The sequence below is a fragment of the Castor canadensis genome, chromosome 10, assembly GCF_047511655.1.
Source record: "Castor canadensis chromosome 10, mCasCan1.hap1v2, whole genome shotgun sequence".
NCBI classification, from domain to species: domain Eukaryota; kingdom Metazoa; phylum Chordata; class Mammalia; order Rodentia; family Castoridae; genus Castor; species Castor canadensis.
The window spans coordinates 18695009-18721052 of NC_133395.1; the positions used below are offsets into that span (position 1 = coordinate 18695009).

At 33.5% G+C, this 26044-nt stretch overlaps 1 protein-coding gene across 3 annotated transcripts in view; it reads right to left on the reverse strand.

Annotated features, from left to right (window-relative positions):
- Gpc5 (glypican 5) overlaps positions 1-26044 on the reverse strand; it is a 1368088-nt gene that overhangs the window by 1106507 nt on the left and 235537 nt on the right. For all 3 annotated transcript variants that reach the window (XM_074043147.1, XM_074043149.1, XM_074043150.1), the window contains exon 3: positions 10911-11605. In XM_074043147.1, the coding sequence (XP_073899248.1) occupies positions 10911-11605 (695 nt within the window). The remainder of the gene's footprint in view (positions 1-10910; positions 11606-26044) is intronic.

A 26044-nucleotide genomic window follows, 5' to 3' on the forward strand; every position in this document is an offset into this window, starting at 1 on the left:
TTTAATTTTTTATGAGGGGACAAATAGCCAAAAATTCTGCTTGAGAGATAAATCCCAGAAATTAGTATTAATAGTCCATTAAAAAAAAAACAGGAAGAATTTTCTAATGTATATTTATAAGATGTAAGTGTTTTTCATACAAATATGACAAAAATTTGATTTTGTTTTAACTGACAAAAATCTCTTTTATTCAATCTGAAATAGTAAAATTCATAGGAGTAGAGCACAGAATGGTAGTAGTAGGTTCTGGCCAAAGGACACAAAATTCCAGTGAGACAGGAGGAATCATTATGACTAAAATTGATATTACCATACACTTGAAAATTTCTGAGAGTAATTTTTAAATGTTCTCAGTACAAAAAATGTATATGAGGTGATGGATAAATTAATTAGCTTGATTAAAGCATTCCACAGTGTATACATGTATATCAAAGGATCACACTGTACTTCATAAGTAGATATCACTTTTATCAATTAAATATTCAATTAAACCACAAAAAAGCATACCAAGTTTTATGCAACATCCAATTGAGGGAGAATTTACCCCACAAAAGTAGCAGAGAATATTTCTAAAGCAGCTGAAAACATCAGAGATACATGTGAATAGCTATACACTTATAAGATTATTTCAGAAAGTTATTTCAGAAAAATTCAAAGGAATCACTGGGTATTATTAAAGATTTCTTATTCTCAGGAGACCAAAAGCTCAAATAAAAAAGACATGAAAGTCGAGGAGGGTGGCAATTAAGGCACAGGAAAGAAACCAGTGGAAAGGGATCAAGTGTGGTTAATACAGGGTAAATATAATCAAAGTACCTTATACACATGTATGCAAATGTCATAAGGGAACCCATTATTTTGTACTATTAATATACGCTAATTAAAAATAAATTCCAGGGCTAAAAAGCTCATAATACTGCAATAAGAGCTCTGTTATCTCAGAGAAACCTCAATAACTTAAAAATGCATACTTGTCACAAAACTGATTGAGGAAGAATATGGGTGGTTATTTTATCCTTTCTACTTAGAATAAAATGTGAATGCGTACCCAAGAAAGAAGGTGTCAGGAAAGGAGCATAATACTGGCCCTCAAATGCTCGAACGCTAAGATGTCCAGGAATGAGCCCATATTATCAAAGCATTGCATTCTGAGATACCTATACCCTAGAAGCTTTCACGTTCCCTCTTCAACTACTACTGATTTCTTTTTGTTTATGTGGCATTTCTGAGGTTTGAATTCAGGGCCTCATGCTTGTGAGACAAGTGCTCTACCACTAATTCACATCTCCAGCCTTTTTTTGCTTTAGTTTGTTTTTAGATAGGCCTTGTGCTTTTGCCTCAGACCACGATCCTCCTGCCTTTGTCTCCTCAGGAACTAGGATTACAGACATAACCCACCACACCCAGTCTATTGTTTAAGTTTGCTAACTTTTTGCCTGGACTGACCTTGAACCCTCAACATTTTATCTCTGCCTTCTGAATAGTCGGGACTCTAATTCAATTCTGTTCCCTTTTCTTTTGTGAATGTCATCTTACTTCTCAGAAGAGCTAGCTCATTTAAACACTATGCTAATCACAAATTCAATATGAACCAATCACAGAAGTTAACAAAAATTAGGCAAAGTAAAAATGATGTCTTCAACATATTAAGAATGTTGTTTCAATGATGTTTTGCACAATCACCCAGACTGCCATGAGGTAGATGAGGTAAAATTGTGATTTCCATCTTCTACTTTGTGGTCACCAAGTACAAATACACACAAGAATGAGAACTCTTTTGAAAAGTTTGTTTCAGAAATAATACTTTCTCAGATTTTATATAGTGTAGATCCTGGAGAAACCCTAGAGTTTCTACTTGTTTTATTCATTCTGATCTCTTATCTGATAGAAGTATACATGTTCTAGTCTTTACATGATACATATCCAAATAAATTTCAAAATGAGTAAAGCCATGATTAAATCTCTCTTCTCTAAAACTTTAGGAACTAACTCTTGGTATTTTCACCTGAAGAATGAGGGTGTCTTTTCTTTAACCAATGGGTATTTGTAGTCTAGATGTGCTCTTACAAGAAGGAATTGTAAAGTTCTCAAAATGACATGCAATATTTAACAAATGTCTGTGTGTCTATATGTATAGTTTTTAGGGAGACAGGCTTATTGGAATTTTTATGATTGTAGATGTGTCATGTTCCCAAACATGTACACACCCTGACATCTCTTCTTTATCACTTAATATCTCCTAAAGTTTTTTATTGACAGCCACTAATCAAGCTTCATAACTTTTGTCAAGCTCAAGGGCCACGTTTACTACAGAATGTATTTCATTTAAGATATCCAATTTAAACTACCTAAAATTTCATTGACATTCTATTTTAATTGAATTACTTGATATTGAGATTTGGGGTATTTTTCCCTCACCTTAAAATCCTATCCACAAACAGTGATATTTGAGGAAAACATATACCACATAGTAGAGAAAATCAGACAAAATTTGTGTTTTATGCCAATTACTCCAAGCTATCATTTTAGTTTTTCCTTTCACTTTTCATATAAAGGTATTGTTGAAACATCTAAAAACACATAAAAATTTACTACACTTATTTTTTTTACAGATTCATATGAATGTTGGTATATAGAGAAGTAATGAAATACTGATTTGTTAACAGCCAATTAAAGCACATTAATGTGTACAGTTTACCTTAAACTCAATTTGGATATGATAAATTGTTCTAAAGTGAATGATATACTGATTCTAAAGTAATCTATATGCAACCAGCCAACCTCTAATAATACTACATAGGCAAAAGAGGTAAAAACAGATTATCTAGAAGAAAAACTAGAATTATGCATTTCTTTTTGGCAAGTATGCTTCTAATCTCATTGCAGACTTAGAAAAAAACATGCTTTTAAATTATGTAGTATCAATGTTCAACTGAGAGTCTTTATAACATCTGATTCACTTAAAACATGTGGAAAGACCAAAATTAACACAGGTTCTTTGTTTGTGTAAAACCTTTAATGACTTAAAATGCTAAATTATAGCAATAAAAATATACTAAATAAAATTAATAGAGGATATAATTTTAAAATAATATTTTACTTACAAAACGTATAAAATTATGTATTAACAATATGTGCTCTCTGTAGCTATGCATATACACATATATATGTATATAGTCAATAACATTAAACACATTAGAGAACTACACAATATTTTCTGGAAACTCATTTTCTCATTCAAGAAAGTTTGCATTTAAAAAATTTTTAACTTTATTTCATTGTTTTTACACTTACTTACATGTGTATACATTGTTTGGGCCACTTCCCCCCATTCCTCTTACCCCTGTTTCCAGGCAGAACCTATTTTGCCCTCTAATTCTCTGATTTTGTTGAAGAAAAAATATAAGATTAAAAAAAAATAGCATTTTTACTAGTTGGAGAAAAAATAGCTACATAGAAAGATGCTTCCATGCCCATGTATATTCAACCCACATTGGTTCATCTCTACCACACCTCTTTGCTACTTCCTAGTCCCCTTCCCATAGTGGTCTCTGTCAGTATAACATTACTATATTTGCTCTTATACAGTGAGCACCTCAACCAATTCAAGTTTTAGGTTTCCTTCCCTCTCCCTATTTCTCCCGTGCATGATTTCCCTTTAGTGTGTGACCCATGTCCAATAATATTACTGCATTTGTTTTAGGTCTATAATCCACATATGAGGAAGAACATGTAATTTTTTGGCTTCTGAATCTAACTAACTTTGCTTAAGATGATGTTCTCCAGTTCCATCCATTTTCTCGCGAATGACAAAATTTCATTCTTTGAGGCTGAGTAAAATTCCATTGTGTATAAATACCATGTTTTCTTAATCCATTTGTAGGTAGTGGGGCATTTTGGCTGTTTCCACAGCTTGACTATTGTGAATAGCGCTGCAATAAACATGAGTGTGCTGGTGCTTTTGGAATAATCTGAGTCACATTCCTTTGGGTATATCCTTAGGAGTGGTATTGCTGGCTCTTATGGAAGATCTATGTTTAGCTTTTTAAGAAGCCTCCATATTGTTTTCCAAGAGGTTCTACTAGCTTACACTCTCACCAGCAGTGTGTGACGGTTCCTTTCTCCCCAAATCCTCACCAACATTTGTTGTTATTGTGCTTGATAAGTAGCAAATGTAACTCATGTGAGGTGGAATCTTCATGGTGTGGCCTTGATTTGCATTTCCTTTATAGTCAGGGATGGTGAGCATTTTTTCATGTTTTTTGGCCATTTGGACTTCTTTGAGAAAGATCTGTTTAGTTCAGTTGCCCATTTCTTTATTGATTCATTGATTTTTGTGAAGTTTAGTTTTTGAGTTCCCTGAATATTCCGATTATCTGTCTCTTTTCTGATGTATAGCTAGCAAAAATTTTCTCCCATTCTGTGGGTGGTCTCTTTAATTTAGAGACCATTTCTTTTGTTGTGCAAAAGCTTTTTAATTTCATGTAGTCCTGTTTGTCCATCCTTTCTATTAATTGCTGGGCTGCTTAAGTTCTACTGAGGAAGTCTTTAAATATGCCTATTGCTTCCAGAGTATTCCCTGCTCTTTTCTGTACTAACTTTAAGGTTTTAGGCTTGATATTAGATCCTTAATCTACTTTGAGTTCATACTAGTACCATGTGACAAACATGGATCTATTTTCAGTTTTCTGCAGGCAGATATCCACTTTTCCCAGCAACATTTGTTGAAGAGGCTATCTTTTCACCATTGTATGTTTTTGGTGACTTTGTCAAAAATACGGTGGGCATATCCACTTGGATTATTATCCAGGACCTCTATTCTGTTAACCAGTCTTCATATCTGTTTTTGTGTCAGTACCATTCTGTTTTTACTGTTATGGCTCTATAGGGTAATTTGAAGATGAGTATTGTATACCTTCGGCATTGCTCTTTTTGCTCAGAATTGCCTTGGCTATTCATAGTCTTTTGAGTTTCCAATGAAAATTTTTCAATCTCTGTCATGAATGTCATTGGGCTCTTGATGGGTATTGCATTAAACATGCAGATTGCTTTTGGTAGTATAGCCATTTTAACTATGTTGATTCTGCTAATCCATGAGCATGGGAGATCTCTCCACCTTCTGTAGTCTTCTTTGATCTCTTTCTTCAATGGTTTGTAGTTCTCCTTGTAGAGGTCATTTACATCCTTTGTTAAATTTACTCCTAACTATATATATTTTTGAGGCTATTGTAAATGGAATTGTTTTCCTATATTCTTTCTCAATTTGTTCATTGTTGGTTTATAGAATGGCTACCGATTTTTGTAAGTTGATTTTGTATCCTGCTACATTGCTGAAGCTGTTTATGGTGTCTAGGAGTTTTTGGGTAGAGTTTTTTGGTCTTTGAGGTATAGGATCATGTTGTTTGCAAGTAGGGATAGTTTGACTATTTCATTAATATTTGTATTCCTTTTATTTCTTCTTCTTGCCTTATTGTTCTAAGAATTCCAGGACTGTGTTGAATAGGAGTGGGGACAATATGCATCCTTGTCTTGTTCCTGACTTTAGGGAAAATGGTTTCTTTATCCCTTTAGGTGTGATTTTGGCTACAGGTTTGTGATATATAGCCTTTACAATGTTGAGGTACTTTCCTTCTATTCCGTAATTTTCTTAAAGCTTTTATCATGGAGTGGTGTTGGATTTCATCAAAGGCCTTTTCTGCATCTATTGAGAAGATCAAGTGTTTTTTGCCTTTGCTTCTATTAATGTGCTATATTACATTTATAGATTGCATATGTTGAACCATCCCTGCATCCCTGGGATGAAGCCAACTCGGTCATGGTGAATAATCTTTCTGATATGTTGTTGTATTCAGTTTGCCATTATTTTATGAGGATTTTTACATCAATGTTGTAGTTCTCCTTTTCAGATGTGTCCTTGTCCAGTTTTTGGGATGAATGTAATTCTGGCTTCATAGAATGAGTTAAACAGTGCCCCTTCCCTTTCTATTTCATGGAAAAATTTAAGGAGTATTGGTATTAGTTTTTCTTTGAAGGTCTGGTAGAATTCAGCAAAGAATCCATCAGGTCCTAACTTTTCTTTTTTGGGAGACTCTTTATTGCTGCTTCAATTTCATTTCATGCTATAGATCTGTTTAGGTGGTTAATGTCCTCTTGGTTCAGTTTTGAATGGTTATAAGTATCTAGAAATTTGTCCATTTCTTTAAGATTTTCCAATTTTTTGGAATATAGGTTCTCAAAGTAGTCCCTGATGATTCCCTGGATTTCCTTGATATTTGTCATTATCTCCTCTTTTTTGTTTCTAATTTTACTAATTTGGTCTTTTCCCTCCTCATTTTAGTCAGATTTGTCAAGGTCTTGTCAATCTTGTTTATTTTTTCAAAGCAGCAGCTTTTTGTTCATTAATTTTGGCCCTTATTTTTATTTTTTCTCTCCTTTTGCTTGTTTTGGGTTTTGCTTCCTCTTGCTTTTCTAGGAGTTTGAGATTAGCATTAGGTCATTTATTTGAGATCTTTCTGTGCTTTTAATGTTTGGACTCACAGTTCTAAACTTTCCTCTTAGGACTGCCTTTGCTGTGTCCCTTAGGTTCTGGTAGGTGGTGTTTTAATTTTCATTAACTTCCAGAAATCTTTTCATTTCCTGTCTTATTTCTTCTATGACCCACTTATCATTGAGCAACGTGTTATTCAGCTTCCAGTTATTTGCAAATTTTCTGCTGTTCCTTTTGTTGTTGTGTTCTAGTTTTAACACAAATTTGCTGAGGCTTGCTTTGGGTCCTAAGATACAATCTATTTTGGAGAAAATTCCTTGGGCTGCTAAGGAGAATGTATAGTGTGCTGTTGTCAGATGAAATATTCTGTAGACATCAGTTAGGTACATTTGATCTATGGTGTGATTTAGTTCTAGGATTTCTTTGTTGATTTTTTGTTTGCATGACCTCAACGTTGGTGATAGGGGGGTATTAAAGTCTCTTACTACTACTGTCTTGGAGTCTAAATGTGCTTTTAAGTCCTTTAGTGTATGTTTGGTGAAATTGGTTGCACTGACAATGGCTGCATATAAGTTGATTGTTATTTCCTTTTGGTGTATTGCCCCTTTTATTAGTATGAAGTGTCCTTCTTTGTCTCATTTGATTTTAAGTTTGAAGTCTACTTTGTCTGATATAAGTATTGCTACCTCTGCCTGTTTTCAGGGACCATTAACTTGGTAAACCTTCTCCCAGCCTTTCAACTTAAGGCAGTGTTTACTTCTGTCAATAAGGTGGGTTTCTTGCAAACAACAGGTTGTCAGATCTTCCTTTTGAATGCAGTTTGCCAAATGGTGTTTTTTGATGGGGAGAAATGACTCCATTGACATTATGTATTAATATTGATAGGTATGTGGTGATTCCTGCCATTTAGTTGTTTTTATTATTTATGGTTTGATTGTGTGTAGTCAAATCAATGTTACTCTCTGATTATTTATCTTTTCTTCTCCTGTGGTTTAGTACTTCCCATCTTCTCATGGTTTTGCTTGCTTTCACCTTCCATGTGCAGAATTCCTTATAGAATCTTCTGCAGTGGTAGCTTGGTAGTCATATGTTGTTTTAGTTTCTATTTAGTGTGGAAGACTTTTATTGCTCCATCAATTTTGAATGATAGTTTTGCTGGGTAGAGTATCCTAGGGCTGAAATTATTTTCATTTAATGTCCAAAATACCTCACTCCATACCTTTCTTGCTTTTAACGTTTCTGGTGACAAATCTGCTGTTATTTTGATGGGTTTACTTTATACATTATTTGTTTTTTCTCCCTTACAGCCTTCAATATTCTTTCTCTGTCCTCTGTGCTTATTGTTTTAATGATAATATGCCATGGGAAGGTACTATTTTGGTCATGTCTGTTTGTTGTCGTAGAGGCTTCCAATACCTGAATGGGCAAAACTTTCTTGAGATTTCAGAAATTTTCTATTATTATTTTATTGAATATATTACATATCCCTTTGGCTTGCACCTCTTCTCCTTCTGAAAGCTCTTTTTTCCTCATTCAAAGGAGATCTTTACAATTATATGCTTTTATAATATGATCCTTAAGGTATTTTTTGAGTTCTGTACTACTAATACTTTTTTGAACTCTACATTCCTAGGAAAGGGATGTTTACTTTCAGAACATTTGATACACCCAAGAAATTAATGAAGATTTATAAGTACTATGATATGATATAGCCAGACTTTTGCACTTACCTTGTATTAGACACTAAGCAATAAAATTCATTTTATTCTCATAAAACTCTATGATGCTGTTATTGTTATTGTCACATCTAACCAAGCAGAAACTGAAGCAAAGAGATTAAATAATGAAACGCCCAAACTCACAACTTATAAGTGGTAAAGACAGATGTGAAAACTGCTAAGGCATGATAGCCTATGTTTTTAATTCCTAGTCAATTCTAAATCTGTTTCTATTAAATTATGTTTTTGTCTTAAAGCAGAGAAAAAGCTATAGAATTGAAAAAATCTTTTGTAAATTAGTGATTCTTTCTTTAAAGGTTTTCTGCACACAAGATACTTGTGATTTTGCCAAGAATCTGAGAACATTTTAAAAATTTCCAGTTGAAATTCATCAACAAAAGTTGGATACATCAGGCTCTTCTGTGGATTTTGTTAAGTAGAAATATATACTTCTGGAGAACTAGACTGGAAGTATTTGATCCCACAGATTGCTTTAGGAATGTGAGAAAGTCATAATTTGCTAGTTCTCCAAGTTCTCCAGCAATTTATTTTGAATTTGTTAAATTCATTGGTGTGTGAACTGGTTATCAAAGCTTGATAAACAGCTTATAAATCACTTTGAAGTTGACAGAAATAAATATTAATGAGTCAATTTTCAAGGAATTTAAAGTTAGTTTCTTCTCCTTCCTCCCCCATAAGTAAAATGAGTATCTCAGTTGTTTTATTTAGAGAAGGTTCTACAATTTATTAGTAATAGTTGGTATTTCTCAAGACAGTTATCAGATTATTTACTATATAAATCATACTGTTTGCTTTATAAAAAAAGAGTACCTTTTGAAAATTCATCAGTTTCATTTGATAAAAGTTTGTGGAAAACTAATTTATAAAACACAAAGTTGATTCTAATACTATGAGATATTAAAGCAACCTGCTTCAGTGAGGTCTTCTCAAAGCTAGCTTTAGAAAGTAAAGAACTAGTTTGTCAGGTATCCTGTATCTACTAATGCCTGAGATTAATCAATATTATTTCACTTAAACAATTACTCCCTTCCTTTTCACATGGAACAAAATGATAGGCTCCTTTTTGTTTTAGTACCTTGCCCAGGCCACTAACAGGTAGAAAACACAGAATTTAAAAACATGCCTGTCTACTATGGTCCCATGTCATTTTAGTCTTTGAAAGAGGAAAAATAGATCATTTTCTACATGACAGATTTTAAAGATTAAAGCTATGTCTTCCATGTTTCCAAATTAGCATAACAAAAAGAATTCATTTGCTTACACATATTAAAAAGCTTTGGCTTAAGATTTTAAACAGCATGTTCCAAATTAAAGATAGTCTAGTCTTGACTTCAGAGTTTTTGTATTTACTTTTCCCGTTTGGAGATACTTAATAGCATAATATGGACATTTTATTTCCTGAATCTAAATGTCTTTATGAAATATTTGAAACCTCAGCAGTCATTTGTGTCTTCCTTTTGAGTTGGTTTATTATATCACTTCTAGAGGCTCTGAGAGAACAAAAAGATAAAGACTATGACATCAAGTTAGGAAGCTTGTTCATTAAATAGAGATATTCAGCTCAATGTAGTCAGGAGTCTACTCTGTGGTATCATGTTGATGCATCCACTAGATGGTGCCATTTCTAATTTGCATAAAGTAACCTTATAGGATCACAGTGGCCCTGAACAGAAAGGAAGAAGGTCGTTTAACACAAAGCTATTCAAGTCCAATTTCTATCAGAAATGGAAAAAAAAAAAAAAACCCTGACATGTAGAGCTCATGATGAGAATGTTTATTAATTTAGTAAATCAATACCAGGATAAGGAAATGTATTTTGTTTGTACTAGGGTGCATCAATTTTATTTGTGGAAAAGATTTAGCAGAGCTATCAGCTGCACATCCTATTTCACTGTCAAGAACATGAGAACTATTATTAGGGAAGCCTGAGAATAGTTTCAATCTCTCTAGAGAAAATGGGAGAAAGAGAAAGCACTCACATCCCTTGATTTGATATTTTGTTTCAAATAATTCTTAGTCTACTAGAAATAAAAGAGTATGACAATGGCTATGCTACATTTTGAAAAGTCATCACACATCACTTTGACAGATTCTGGAGTCACTAAATAAACACTTTGAACACCACGGTATCGAGTCTTAACTTCATGGATATGTAAGTTGCATTTTCTATTTTAAAGCTGAATACCTTTAAAATTCTAACAATAACTATCCAAATTTTGAGCACCAGGCACTATGGTAGGCAGTTTGAATATATAATACTTATTGTCCCCAAAAAAGAATACTTTACAAGCTATACGCTACTATTTCTTTTTTTTTAATCAATGAGGATATTGAGGCTTAAAGATCCTGAAAGACTTGCCTAGCTTCTTGAAGCTAATTAATGCTGAATACAGTTTCAAATCTAAAATGTTCTTTATTTTAAGCCTGACCTCTTGCCACCTCCCTGAACTAATCTTTTGAGAAGCTTCTGCTTAATGGAGAAAATGGTATTTTAGCTGATCAAAATTTTAATGAAGATCAATAAAATGCAATATCTTGAATCAAATATGTCAGCTCATGCATCCCCTACTGTTTCCTAAAGTGTAAACTCTGCAGAATGTTATAATGACATACTAACGATTAAGCTGATGTATATAAACTTGGAGTTCTAAGAAATCATACCGGAAGTGTGGATGGCCGCCTACCTGTTCCAATAAGTTTTGTCCATTGAGATGAGCCTGCATCACAGCATCATCTACAAGCAAGTGGAAGTTCAGGAGCACGTGTTCAAGATCGTAGGTTCCATGCATTGCATCTGACAGCTCTTCCAAGGACCGGATATATGTGTGCCAGTGTGGATTAAGCTCTGCCATGTGGGCCAGGCAGCCCCTGACAACATTGAGGCAGTACCCCGTACAGGGCTTACTGACAGTGATGCCCTGGCAATGGGGGCAGTACTGCATCCTCAGGAGGGCCTTGCTGCACTCTTTGGAGAAGTGTAAATGATCTGTGGTGTTGATTACTTCAATGCCCAGGTTGAGTGCCTGCAGAAATGTGCGACTGGGCAGCAGTGACCTCCCCATCTGCCCCATTACTCTTTTGGGAATATTACCAAATGGACTAACTTCCCGGCGGGCCATGCGGATGCATTCTGAGTATTCCAGTGAACTGTCAGTCACATCGGGGTTGATGAGATGGTTGTAGACAAGTGGAAAAAGACTGTCGAAAAATCTGTTCACAAATTCTTCAGAATTAACGTCTGCACCAAATAAATAGAGCCCTACATCAGTGAAGAACTCCTGAATGGAAGCTGCAGCCTCTAACGCCATGTACCGGTAGGTATTGCAAAAAAGTATACTCGTGTAATTTTCTGCTTGTTTGATGAGAGTTTCAAGGGTTTCTGTAACACAGCAAAAACAAAGAATGAAAAGGTTTAGTGTTCATGTTAAACTGTTTTTCCATCTGCTCCAGATAGTAAATGAATTTGTGCATCATAAAAACCTAAAGATCTAAATCATAAGACTCAGTCTATAGTGCCAAAGTTAACTTTTCAAGGATAACTCCTGGAAGGTTCACAGTGACATGTTTCCTAGAATCAAAGTCTGTAAAAAGTACAGAAATCAAAAGTAAGTAACATGCATGGGTAGCTTCTTACTGATTTTATTCTATCATTATTTCTAATGATATTTAATATCCTGAGTTCATTGCATATAAAAATGACAACAATAAATGCTTGATTTCCCACTTACTGTATTTTTGTAGATTTTTTCATCTTTTTTTCCCCTAGAGTGAACATTAGTGACTAAAAAGGGAGGCTACATTCCAAAGGAAATCTAAAAGTCTTTAGCCCTGTTAACATGCTTGAACTTAAGAAGCAGGTAAAACATTTCATTATTAGACTACCTGAAGATCACACCTTGTTAAGCAAGCGAGTGATAATATTTGCGGATAGTAAATAATTGTGACCCACTTATAGATTATACCCTGTTGTGATCACCTTATCTTCAAAGACTACTGTGGGATATTTTATTTCTTACTTCAGAAATAGATGCCCCCCCATCAATTTCTCTACAGCAAGATCCAAAAATAATTTATCTACAAGTTAAGGGAGAAAAATCTAAAACTGGGAGATTGGAGTAATCAGCAGGTTTAAATGGTATTTCAAAATGGTGGCATTAAAGAGCAAGAAACCACCTTGGCTATACCAGCAATTATATTTTGTAATTAGCTCAAATAATGACACTCAACTATATCAATATGCAATTAATTATAATGAATTATAAAATTTATTTAATAAAATTAGACCCTATAGCCCCAATCTTCTAGTTATTTTTAAATTAGGCTGTAAAAGACCACACAATAATTAGGTAATCAAACCACTCTTTGAATAGATTATTAAAAAAAAAGATGAAAGAAGAGCAGGAAAAATAAAAATTAAGTAACAAGAAGAAATACTGGGGGGATTACTAATAAAGTACAACTGTAGCATGAATATGCCACAGTGTATCCCCCAAAATAAGACAAAAGAAACACAGTTTCATGAAGACTACAAATAAATAACATTATAATCCCATATTTTTGCTCTCAGACTGATTCACATTTAGTTCCAGGCTTTAGTGTGATCTATGAAAGTGCATCAACAACTTTTGAAGACTATTGCAACTGTGTTGCAACACAAGGGATTACAAACTACAGATTGTTAATGAGGGAGGATGCATGTGTTACCTATGCTGTGCTAGTGCCAGCGTGACTATCCCCTACACACTAACAACTCAGAATAAAAATGGCTTGTTCACAATTGGCTCCAACTGAGATTAGCAACTCTGCTAAGTGAAACATTAATACTAGCTTTCCCCACCTGGCCTGGTCATTGGGCTACATGAGGTGAAATGTAGATTGTCTGGCCACTATGGTGGGAATTCTAACATAGTAGGTTTGCCTTGGTCCAGTAATCCACATGTAACAAGCAGCCCAGGTAATTCTTTCAATCTGGTCCATGTTTAAAATATTAGAATTGCAAATGCAGCGAATTGTTCTCTCCGTTCTTATCAAGTAGTTCCACAAGTATTCCACTATGAAAATCTGACCCCACAGCTGCATCTTGGCTCCTATACATGGTTTTCACAGGTGCGCAATGGCAACTGTAACAACCAAATCACACCACTGTGGCTTGAACTAAAATATACAATTTTTTTCTTCACATTATTTTTCTCCATAACTTAGACTCATTTTTCTCAGTTGCTCATATGTGGCTATGAATTGCAAGGTCGGTCACAAGTAATTTTTATATACCAATAATAAACAGGAATGTTTGCAAATTAATTAATTTTATGCTAAGTAAACATACACCTATATCACATATATTTGTTCTTGTACCCCCAATGAGTTGAGTGTTTCCATTTTATAGAATTAATATCATGATATTAGCAAGAACTTAAACTTTTAAAGTAATTTTCATATAACAAAATATTTGCTACGGTGAAAAAGAATAATCTGCATATAAAATCATTGTTTATAAATCCAAGGTAGGTTAGGTGGTAATTTGTCTATTACTTAATTATTTAAAAAAACCTATATCTTCCATTATAAAGTTGTAATAAATAGGAAATACCCTGCAAGTGCTATAAATTTGAAATACTCTAAAAATAAATGAATATTTGCCATATTTGCTTAAGAAACTTAGGGAACAGACTACAGAAAAACAACAAAAATTTCCCTTTTTGTATGTTTCTCTTTGAGTATTTCAATAATCTCTTCCCTCCAGGATATCAGATGAAATTCACTAACAATGATTTATAGCTTCCCTCTGAATACATGAGTAAAAGACTTCAATCTAATCATTTAAATAAAATTATAGTTCTTCCCAGTTTTACAGGGAAATTAATTTACCTATACATAAAGTTATCAATGTTTAATCTCACTAAAAAGTAAAGTTGCAGTCCATGAAGTTTATGTCCATCTACCTCAGTCTTCAACATTAGCATTCTATAAAAATATCAAGCCAAACACTTAAGAGTAGAAATTTTATTTGAATTTGTTCTAGCCCATTGGCCTTTTAAAAACATTTATCATGAACACAATGGTTATTGGCACTTAAATCAAGAATTATATATAAAATACTGGAGATAAAATCAACTGGTATTGATATAAATTTAAATTTAACAAATTGCAAAGTCACTAATGCTTATATTCAAGTGGCTTTCTGTAATGGTAAAAACTTGATATTTATATGTCTTTTACTGATTTAAAGACAAAATTGACTCCACAGGTAATGATCATGAAATAACTGTTATAATAATCTCCCCAGCATGACATGAAAAGATATTTTAGGGCCCTTTTAATGCTTTTCAAGAGTTTTGATATATGATCATTTTAAAATACAAAATGTGAGGTGTCACAATTACAATTTAAGGTCACAGATATCTTCAACTATAACAATGATACAGATGAAAAAAGGTTGAACCAGATCAGCTGTTGATAATCAGATGATTTCACAATATATATCTAGGCTGAACAGAAAGTTTCAGTGAATTTACATTTTTCATGAATAAAATTCTCAAGGTACAGATTATGTCATTGCAACAGATATTTCATTACTACTCTGCTACTTCAAAGCTACTTTGTGCCTGACACTCTGTGTATCTGTGCATTAAATTATAGGTAGATGAACATATTAGGTAAACCTTTAAGAGTAATTCCTCAATCAGTTTTTATCAAGACATGTTGCAATGTGTTCTAATTCCATTTGGCTTTTAAAAAATGCTTTCTGATTATTTTTAAAGTATCATTTAATAATTCTTTCAATTATCCTGAGACCGTTACAGCTACTGTGAAGATATGCATATTTAAATAAAAGAAGCAATTTTGTATTTTTCCAGCCTAGAAGTGTTTATACTGAATTCATTCCTTATATTTGCATATTTCCTCAATTTTTTCAGAAAGTAAAATGTGTAATAAAAGTTCTCTGGAATATTAATTTAATGACACATTTTAATGTTATGCAGTATGATTTATAATATAATTCTTCAGAAATTAGTCATCTATACAAATAAATACTGAGTGGGATATTAATCTGTATCATTAAGAATTAGCATATTGGTAATTAATCTAGTCTCTCATGACAAGCACTGTATGGAAAAATGCTTCTCAACTTTCCTTCTCCTTTATTTCCCTCTTCATTAATTTGGTCACCATGGTTTACAACATTTATTTGTAATATAATTTTATAATCATTTATGTTCTGAAAATCAATATAGATTTAAAATTTAAACTCAATTAAATACTTATATAAGTGATAAAATCATTTCAAACAAATAACTGTAGATTCTTTCATAAATATCATAGGTTAAAGATTTTTAAATAAAATTTTCTAATTTATTTTTAATTCAGCTGAACTGGGATTTGGACTCAGGGCCTCAACACTTGCTAGGCAGGCACTCTTACCACACTGCCACACTGCCAGCCTTTTTTGTGACAGAATTTTTCAAGATATGGCGTGGAGAACTATTTGCCTAAAACTAGCTTCGAACCACAATCCTGCTCATCTCTGCCTCCTGAGTAGCTAGGACTACAGGTGTGAGCCACTAGTACCTGGCTTTCTAATAGTTTTTCAAAAGGACTCAGAAATGCAATCTAGAAAAATAAAGCAGCTATGCAGAAAAAGTTCTTACTAATTTATATAATCTTCTCTATTCAAAAAGAATAAATCAACCAGTAACTCTCATTGGTGATTCTCCTTTCCCTTTGATTTTGTATTTTGGGTTAATTTGATACTAGTGGGCATTGGTTTCCTTTATATAATTAAATACACTATCATTCCATAACTCTTTCCCTCATTTTCTCTTTTCGACACCTCATGAAAGTAAGATGGCCTATATTTTTGGCTTCTATTGGCACATTGTCCATTGGCTCTTTAATTTAGTCACTGATTTCTTTTGACACTCATTCCTTCATTCATCCATTCAAGCAACAATTTTGAGTACTGATTCTAGACCACAAGGCTATAGTTAGACAATCCATTCAAGTTTCTGTTCTCATAAAGTTTATAATCTACAGATTAGGAAAGTTTGGAAACAAACTATGCTTTATCATTAAGTATTATAGAGAAAACAAAAAAGTGCTAAAAATACCAGGTGATTGGGTACACAGCTCGAGGTCTATTATCAATTAACTTAATTCATTAAAAGACAATCAACTTAAGTTTCCTGATTAAGCTATTCCCAATAGGAAATTTTGTGAATTTACCAAATATATCCAAGTTGGGGGAGAAATGACCCAAACACTGTATGCACATATGAATAAAATATAAATATATATATATATATGTCCAAGTTATATATAAGTTTCGCTTATGTGGCAAAGTAAATATATATTTAGGTAGATTGCTTTAAAAATGATTTTGTACAGATTGGATAATTTAGAAAAAGTGAAGGCGCAAACCTTCTCTGAGGCAGCAACATTTGAACAGTGACTTTCATGATGAAAAACAGCCAGCAATGGGGAGCTCAGTGGTTGGCATATTCAGAGGAATTGGAAAGCAAGGTTATAATGTGTGAGGAAGCTGGTGACTTTGAACAAGCAGAGGAAAGTCAGTGTGAAAGGAGTCCAGTGAGGGAGAAGACAGAAAGGTGAAAGAGATAAGCAGAGGATAATCAAAGCCCATCATAATGAGTTTAGAATGTATATTTAGGATGGGAAGCTACCAGAAAAATTTAAAGACAAGACAAATGGGTTCTGGTTTGTATTGTAATGGATCACAGTGGTTGTTGTAAGATGAATAGACTGCTGGGGCAGGAACAAAGGAAAATGGAACCAGTTAAGGGCTATGGTGCATGGTGCAAATACTGTGTACAGATGTATATAAATGGGAAAATGATGTCTGTTGAAACTATTCCAGGGAGGGGAGGATGGAATGAAGGAGAATGGTGGAGGGGCGAATTCAAGTATGACATATCTGATATGTCATAAGAACTTTTGTAAATGCCACAGTGTACCCCCTCCCATGACAACAATTAAAAAAAAGAAATCATAAAATAATGAATCTAATCACTTCATGTTTTTGATAATCTTTTTATTCATTAACTTTTATGTTTCTTTTAGAAGTTAATATTTCTTGAGCTGGAGATACATCTATCTCAAGTTCATGGGTTTCTTCACTTTCGCTTTTTCTATTAAACTTAATTAAAATAAAATTTAATTATATTTAAATGGGACTTGCCTGTATAAGAATGATAAGAGAGACTTCACTTTGAAGATAAATCAAGGTGTTCTGAGCCAGCAAAAAACAAAAAAAAAAGACTATGGTAACAGTCTGGGTGATAGACATTGGTGGATTTGACTGTAGTGGAATAAGTGGCAACAAATCTGAGAGTAATTAATATGGAAAATAAAAGCATGATATTGGGTGAAATAATATAATGAGGAGAGATAGCAAAGAATAGAGAGGCTGAGAAAAATAACAGTAATGAGGAAGAAGAATGACTAAGAAGCCATTGTAGAAAATAAATAAATCAAGAGACTAGTGTCCCAATGAACAAGAGAAGAAAACTATTCAAGAAAGTAACCCTTCATAGCAAATACTGTTAAGAAGTGAAGAGAGATGATGAATAACAACAATTGACCATTGGAACAAACAAGAGAGGGTCTTAAGGACCTTGACAAGAGTTGTTTCCTCAGAATGTAAGCCAAAAAAGAACAGGAACTGAGGAAATGTATAGGCAATTTCTTGAAAATGCTTACTAGGATGGAATTACAGAACCAAGATGAGCACTCAAGGGGCATATGAGCGCAAAGATTTTTGTTTCATGAAGAGTGACAATTGATTATATATATATATATATATATATATATATACAGGAGTAAACTGATAGAGGGAGGGGTTGGAATTTTAGGAGGAAATTCTTTGAATAAGTGATCTTGGACACTCATGGAGATCAGAATGTTGGATATTTTAGAGGACACTAAAGTTGCTAAAAATGATGGCAAGAGAGGAAAGAGAAAGAGTGAGTAGTGTAATGAACTGTTGACTTATAAAGAACACAAATAGAACTATAGGAAGTAACAACATGGAAGACTAGCAAGTGGTTAGACTTCTAATGAGAACTATAAAGCAATCTTTATCTTCTACTGACTTTTACATCCCTTCCCATTTAGCTCTTCACCACATACCTAGAATTTACTACCCTAGTCCACATATCCATTTGTGCTGTCAATTGTTCACAAATTTATTGTTCTTTTTCTAAAATGCACAAAAGCATTTTGTGGTCATTAATTTGGTCTTTACTCTCTTGTGAAGATGACATGTACCTATAAAATTAATTTAAAAATTACATCTTTTATGCTTTTCTGTTTATTAACCATCCAGCTTTTGTATTAACTGAGCTCTGCAAAGAGTCCACATGAGAAGTAAGGTGGGCTAAAGGGATATCTCTCTTCCCTAGAAAAGAAAGCCTTGGGAATGCTGTGTTGAAGTCTGAAAATTTTCTGCTATCTGCTACTATCAACCAAAAAAATCTACCCTAATCTTCAAGAAAGAATGATACCATGTAAATTCTTTACCACCAAACACACTGTGAACTGTTGAGAAGTAAACACTTTTGTTCTTCTACTGCTCCCGCCTCTAAAAAAAAAAATTGTCCATGCCAGAGAGAATATGAGGGAAAATGTACTGAACTCTAGCTAGAATAAACTGAAGTCCTGTTCAAAGACAAGCTTGAGGAGAAGACAAACTTTTCTGGAGAAGTTGCAGAAATTTCATTAGGAAATACTGGAAAATTTAGATGGGCAGAGAGGAAAAGCTGATTGATTCAGCTTAGAGGTTGTGCTCAGTCACTGAAATAGCGCTGAAGTTTCTGGCACCCTCTTTTTTATCAAACACAATGACTTCTTCTCAAGACTCACACTCTTATGTATTCTAGCTAAATCTGGTGCTGCTGACTTTTTTACATTCTCTGCTAATGAAAGACTTATTTCTTCACTCATCAGACATTTAAAAGCCCTGGCCTTCATTCCATATCACTTCATTCAAAATACAGCACCTCTTTAACAATTTCAAATAAAACTTCAAGCTGAAGACCTCCACATTTATATATGTAACTCAGTACTTCTCAGAGATTTTGGTCTCAGGACACTTTATGCTCTTAAAATGTTATTGTGAGCATATGTGATGGCACAAACCTATAATTCCAGCATTCAACAAGCTAAGGCAGGAGGTTCTCAATTTCAATTACAACCTGGGGTAATAGCCAGACCCAGTCTCAAAAACAAAAAGTTACTGAGGAACCTGGAGAATTTTTGTCAGGGTGAGTTACATTTATACATACAGACAGGTATAAATAACTACACATACATATTTATAGTTATAAAAATGAATAATTGTTTTTAATCACTTATGTAATCTTCTAAGAAAACCATAATAAACATAATTACTTTGCAATGAACTCCTCATTTTTTTTGTAAAGACAATAACAATGGCTCAAGCTGTAGAGCACCTGCCTCACTAGTGTGAAGCCCAATACTGCCCCCCAAAAAGAACATAATTACATTTTTCAAACAAAATGTTAGTGTGAAGTGTGTCATTGTTTTACAACATTGTAAATTTCATTAATTTCTGGCTTAATGGAAAAGGGCTGAATTCTCATATCTGTCTCTGGATAAAATCTGTTACAGTATATAATTTTGGTTGATGTATAAGAAAAAAAATCAGTCTCTCAAATATATGCAGTTGAAAAACAGGAATACGTAATAGCCTTTTCACATCATTGCTAACATTCCTCTTGACATTATAAGGAAACAGAACAAATGATTGTTACTTCAAGGTTACTTGTAATGTGGAATAGGACAGCATATCAATGAACTTTTCATACTCTGTTAATTCAAATCCCTTGGTTTTGTTACCTGCAAGACTTTAAGTCATGCACTAAAAAATATTTAACAAGTTACACAGTTTTCCTAAAGAAGACACATTTCATCACTTTTTTGTTTGTTTTTTAGTGCTGGAAGCCATCATTTTCACAGTGATAGATGTAAATTTTCTAAATTATATACCGAAATCTCAAATGTTATTGCTGTGATTTTGATGTGTCCCTGAAAAGAGAATGTATTGATGATCTGGCCCCCAGAATAGAACTATTGGAAATAATTTTACTATGTGGATCATTGGGAGCAAGAGCTTTGTGGGAAGTCTTTAGGTCACTGGGAAGAAAGGAGACTGCTCTCATTCCGTTAGTCCTGTCCTTTCTTTTGCTTCCTGGCTGATGAGGTGCTGTCTTGCCACAGAACCAAAATACGTGCTCAAATGATCATGGACTGGAAGTTCCAAAGCTATGCACTAAAGTGAACATTTCCTCTTTAGAAATTAGTCACATCACCTATTTCATTATCATGATGGAAACATGGCTTAAAAAAAAATCATTGGCCAAAAAAAAAAAAAAAAAAAGATTTTTGCCAAAAAGAAAATTCAGCAAATTGCATTCTTGGAAGTTACAGCAACATTTTATCCAATTTTTTAAAAATGTCTACTAAATACTGAAATCTGAATCACTGTCAGATTTTTCTTTCCTCAAGAAAAATATAATATTTGCAGGGGGTAGTGGCTAGTTCAGTTGGCATCTCAAATAATTGCAAAAGTGTCATTGATTAAAAATGCTCACCATCTCTAGCCATAAAGGAAATGCAAATCAAAACCACACTAAGATTCCACCTCACCCCTGTTAGAATAGCCATCAGCCAAAACACCAACAACAACAGGTGTTGGCAAGGATGTGGGGAAAAAGGAACCCTTGTACACTGCTGGGGGGAATGCAAGCTGGTGCAACCACTCTGGAAAAAAATTTGGAGGCTTCTTAAAAATCTAAACATAGATCTGCCATATGATCCAGCAATCCCACTCCTGGGGATATACCCAAAAGCTACTCCAGTGGCACCTGCACACCCATGTTTATTGCAGCGCTATTCACAATAGCCAAGTTATGGAAAGAATCAAGATGCCCCACTACTGATGAATGGATCAAAAGACCGTGGTATTTATACACAATGAAATTTCATTCATGAAAAAGAATGAAATCTTATCATTTGCAAGTAAATGGAATGGAACTGGAGAACATCATTCTGAGCGAGATTAGCCAGACTCAGAAGACCAAAAATCATATGTTCTCCCTCATATGTGGTTTTTAGATCAAAGGCAAATACAGCAATATTGTAGGACTTTAGTTACATGACAAGGGGAGAACATATGCAGGAGGTATGGGGTTAGATAGAAAACCCAAAACATGAAAGCATTTGATGTCCCCACTCCAGAGGAATTAATTCAGAAACCTTAAAGCGACAGAGGTCAACACGAGAAGGGGATCAGGAACCAGTGTAAAGATCAGTTAGAGATGAATCAACCTGGGTTGTAACGCATTTGTACATGAAAGCAATGCTAGGAATCTCTCTGTATAGCTATACTTATCTCAACTAGCAAAAATGCTATGTCTTTCTTATTATTGCTTATTTTTACTCTTCAACAGAACTGGAGAAAAGCATAGAACAGGTTCTGCCTGGAAGCGAGGGGGAATGGGGGGGAAGGGGGGAGAAAGGACCCAAACAATGTATGCACATGTGAATAAGTGAATAATAAAAAAATTAAAACAAAAATAAAAAGGCCACTGTATCTTCTGCATTTTTTTCATTTTATCATACAGAATATGAGAAATGTGTTGTTTTATACTTGAGTGCTCACATTTAACAAAATAATGTTTACTGTTTCAATAACATATTCTTAAATAAAATAGTTTTTAAAAATATTTGTAGATGAAAAACATGCAAGGACAACTTGCACAGTTTGGTGCCACTAATCTCACTTATGATAAAGTCCCAGCATTTTCCTGCACATTACATTTGCACTGCAAGTCCAAACTTCAGTGCAGAGAAAAAGCCAAAAGTGACTTAATAGTATCATGAAAATAGTTTTGATCTCACAGATGTCCTGAAACGTTTCTGGAATCCCAAATCACACCTTGAGAATTGTTGCTGAAGCAAACAACTGTACCTGAGATCTAGCTACTTTTCAAAACATGACATACCACTCTGGATCTGCTTATTGCCAATTCTTCTCCTCTATTGCCTCAGCACCTTTCTGACTTCTGCGTTTTTAATGTTATAATCAGCCTTCTGGGTATCAAGACTTAAGGTCTTAAAATTTTATTTACAATATAGTCATCAATAAATGTTCTTTTTAACATGTATTTTAATCTTGTTATTCACATATTGCCCTAAAATCTGTCTCATCCAACCAGGAATGCTAACAGAAGTCCCACTGGCTCCTCAGCTCATTTTTCCTAAATGCAATATTGAGCATGTTAAATGTTTTTATACTTCTTTTCACATATTAAATATAATGTCTACTCCAGGGCCAAATCAAAACCTCACAAACCTTAGTAAACCAAGAGAATTTTATTTTATGGGGTCTAAAACATACCTAAAATGATACCCAGATGCTAGAAGGATACTGAGTAGAACATGACATTTTAAATTAAAATGAACTTGATGTGAATTAGATTGAGGCACTGACCTTCTGACTACATAAAGATAAGTAACCTCAGTCTTTTCTTTTAAAGTCAGCTCTATACACTCTACAAATGTACAAAAGACAGTATCATCCAGCTAAAACTCTTAACATCTTCTAAATAGTTGTAGCAAATTAATTTCTTTTATAATCATATCAAATTACTTTTAATTTTATTATATTAACTCTCAAGTCACTTATATTTTTTGTTCTAATTGTTATCATTAATTTACATCTTCTTGGTGGTAGAAATTTTGTCAAACTTTTTCCAAAGCAATATATTATTGTGCATCATAATCTCTTACATCTTCCTCATGTCATGGTAATTAGAATATTTCCTATAGTATAGTGTTAAAAATACACGGGTTTATTCCTATTAGCTTACAGTAATGGATAAGGAACTTCATTTTTAAGACACCAGCAATAGAAGAATATTGTCTAAACCATGATATAATTAATTCATACTAAAGTTCAGCATTGTAGAGTCCTAACTACCATGTGCTCTAGCATGAAGGAACTTTAAAATGGGTTTTAATTCCATTCAGGAAGTTCTAGGTTTTGATCATTTAATTATGGTCTTAGAGATCTGCTGGATCACATTGCCCAGGGTTATATTTGTGTGCTTCCTTAGTTATAGGCTAGCAAGCAGAGAAAGAAATGAACTGAAAGTATGAACTCCAAAGTTACAGACAGTTTAATAAATATACTGTTACTATCTTGACACAAGAGAAACTCCTTCAAAAGATAGGCAATTTTTTAGACTATTACATTCTTTCCAAATAGCAGAAGGAAAAATTGCAATACTTTCTGATAACTGAAATGGGTTATAAAGCACAAAATCAATCATACCAAGAACAGTTAGTTTTACTACAATATCCAATCCTACTTTTATAGTTGATATCAGAAAATACTCCAAAACTATCACAATCAAAAGCAGAAAGAATAGCATGCAACAATTATGTAATTGTGCTATCAGATGCTAGTGGTGCTTTCCAAATTCTCTAGAAACCTAAAATCTAAAAAGTACAACAAAGATATTACTTTGGGGAATCTAAATTTTCAAATAATTATGACTTTAAAGATATGAAAATATATTATTTTCTTTATGAATGTATCCCAATTCAAAATAAATCTATTATTTAAGAGTTTTCAAAGTAAGAGTGGAAAACCACATTGCTGCAATTTTGCAGAACCAAGGGCAGAGTGTTTGGAGTATCAGTGTATTAGGAATGGAAAAGAAATTGACGGACAAATTAATTCATCTCCCAAATGCCTCCATAACTACCTCAGGGGCATGAGTCTCTCTTCTATTAAAAATACAAACAAAACCTCCAACTTTAAAACCTATCTCTGTGTCCCAACTGCCATGTTTTATATGGTCTGAATATTATAGCACCAAATTATATAAAAGTAGAATAACAATCCTCTGCTTTTTAAGAATTGGTTTTCCTGGAAATGGATTGTAGCTTACCTTTCAAAATCTTTAAAAAGTAGAAGGCATCATTTAGAAAGATGTTAGAGCCAATATTGGCTTTTAATAAAATCACTGAATTATAACTCCTCTCCATTGCACTCCTACTTTGAATCCCATTTTCTTTTAGTTTGAAAGAACTTTCCATGTTGCTTCTTACATCATTTTTACAATGAACTCTAGTATGATAATCAAAATAGTTTATTTCAACAGCTACTTTTACTTTGTTCATGTTGTGTGTGTACTTTCTATTACTCTACTTCATTTTTTATTTTCCATTGTTATGCAGATTCCACTTCTTTGTTCTTCAGGGGAGAACAAAGAAGCTCTCCCCTGATTATGTACAGGACAGACCTACAGACTATGCTTTTGAATCCATCACCCATTACCAGCCTTACTGCAGTGTTCCTTATGCTTGCCCCACCTAAACCTCAGGAGATTCAATAACAACTTTCTTTAAAACCATTATCTGAATGAAATTACAGTTAGCTTAAAGTCACATATTCCTTCACATATAATTTATGGCAGTATTTTCAAAAGCCTCAATATAGTTAAGAAAATCTTTGGTTATCCTCAAAGCATGAAGTCTGTTTCAATGCTCAAAATGATTAAGTTATTCAAAGAGGATTTATTGTGCTTGAAGGAGGGTATAAAAGAAAAAGAAACACTTGGTAAAGTTTCACAAGTAGTATTTCATATGATATTATATAATTTCATGTAGTTAAACTCAAAGTTGCTACCCAGGGTGTTCTACAGATTTCAAGGTATATTAAAAATTGATTGTTTTCGTTATGTTTCTAAATACAGTTATAATGTATATTACAGCATATTGGTCTATCTAATATCTACATTTTTATGAAGCATGGGAACCCCTGGGCCTGGATTTCTAAAAATCTAAACACCCTAGTGAGAGATGTATACAGTGTTTCTTAGAGGGATGGAGTCTAACCTATTTGCCCAGTCTAATCTTCTGCATTCTTCCTACTCTCTTTTCTAGCTCTGTCTACCTCCACTCCTCTATAACACATATAGTTAATGCTCCAAAAAAAGGCACAACACACTCCATTGCTTTTTTAGTCTTCATATGTTCTTTTTCTTCTATCTTTTTCTACTTGAAACATACTTATTCATCCGTAAGAGCATCTTTGGCATGAGGTTTCCCTGATAAATCAGTCTGTGAGTTGTTCAGGTGGCCTTTCATGTGAGTGGGTTTCATATCCTTGAATTTAGCCAATGTGGATCAAATCTACTTGCCAAAAATTTGTCTGTACTGAACATGTGAAGACTTTTTCTCTTGTCACTGTTTCCCAAATAATATTGGTAAAGGATTTACATTGTATTAAGTATTATGAGTAATCTAAGGGTAATTTAAAATATATGGGAGGATATGCATAGCTAATATGCAAATACTATGCTATTTTATAAACAATTATTGAGCATTCCTGGATTTCAGTATCTGAAGAATGTCCTAGAACCAATTTTCTACAATACAGAAGGACAAATATATTTTCTACTATTTCATACCACTGGGTCCATATCACTTTCTATATACGTGGTGATATACATGGCTACATTTTGAGTATTTTCTAATATGCTTATGTGACCCACTACAATACAATCTGTGAGGTCAAATATCATACTTAATTTATCACATAATTATTCTTCTAAGTACCAGGCATAAAAATAATGATGTATGTAATAACTTTTTATTGAGCAAAACTTTCAGTGTTACTATGGTGCTCCAAAATCTTTATAGATATCAGCACATATTTAATGTCATATATCTTAGGTCAGAATCATGCAGTATTATGAATTTAATCTGT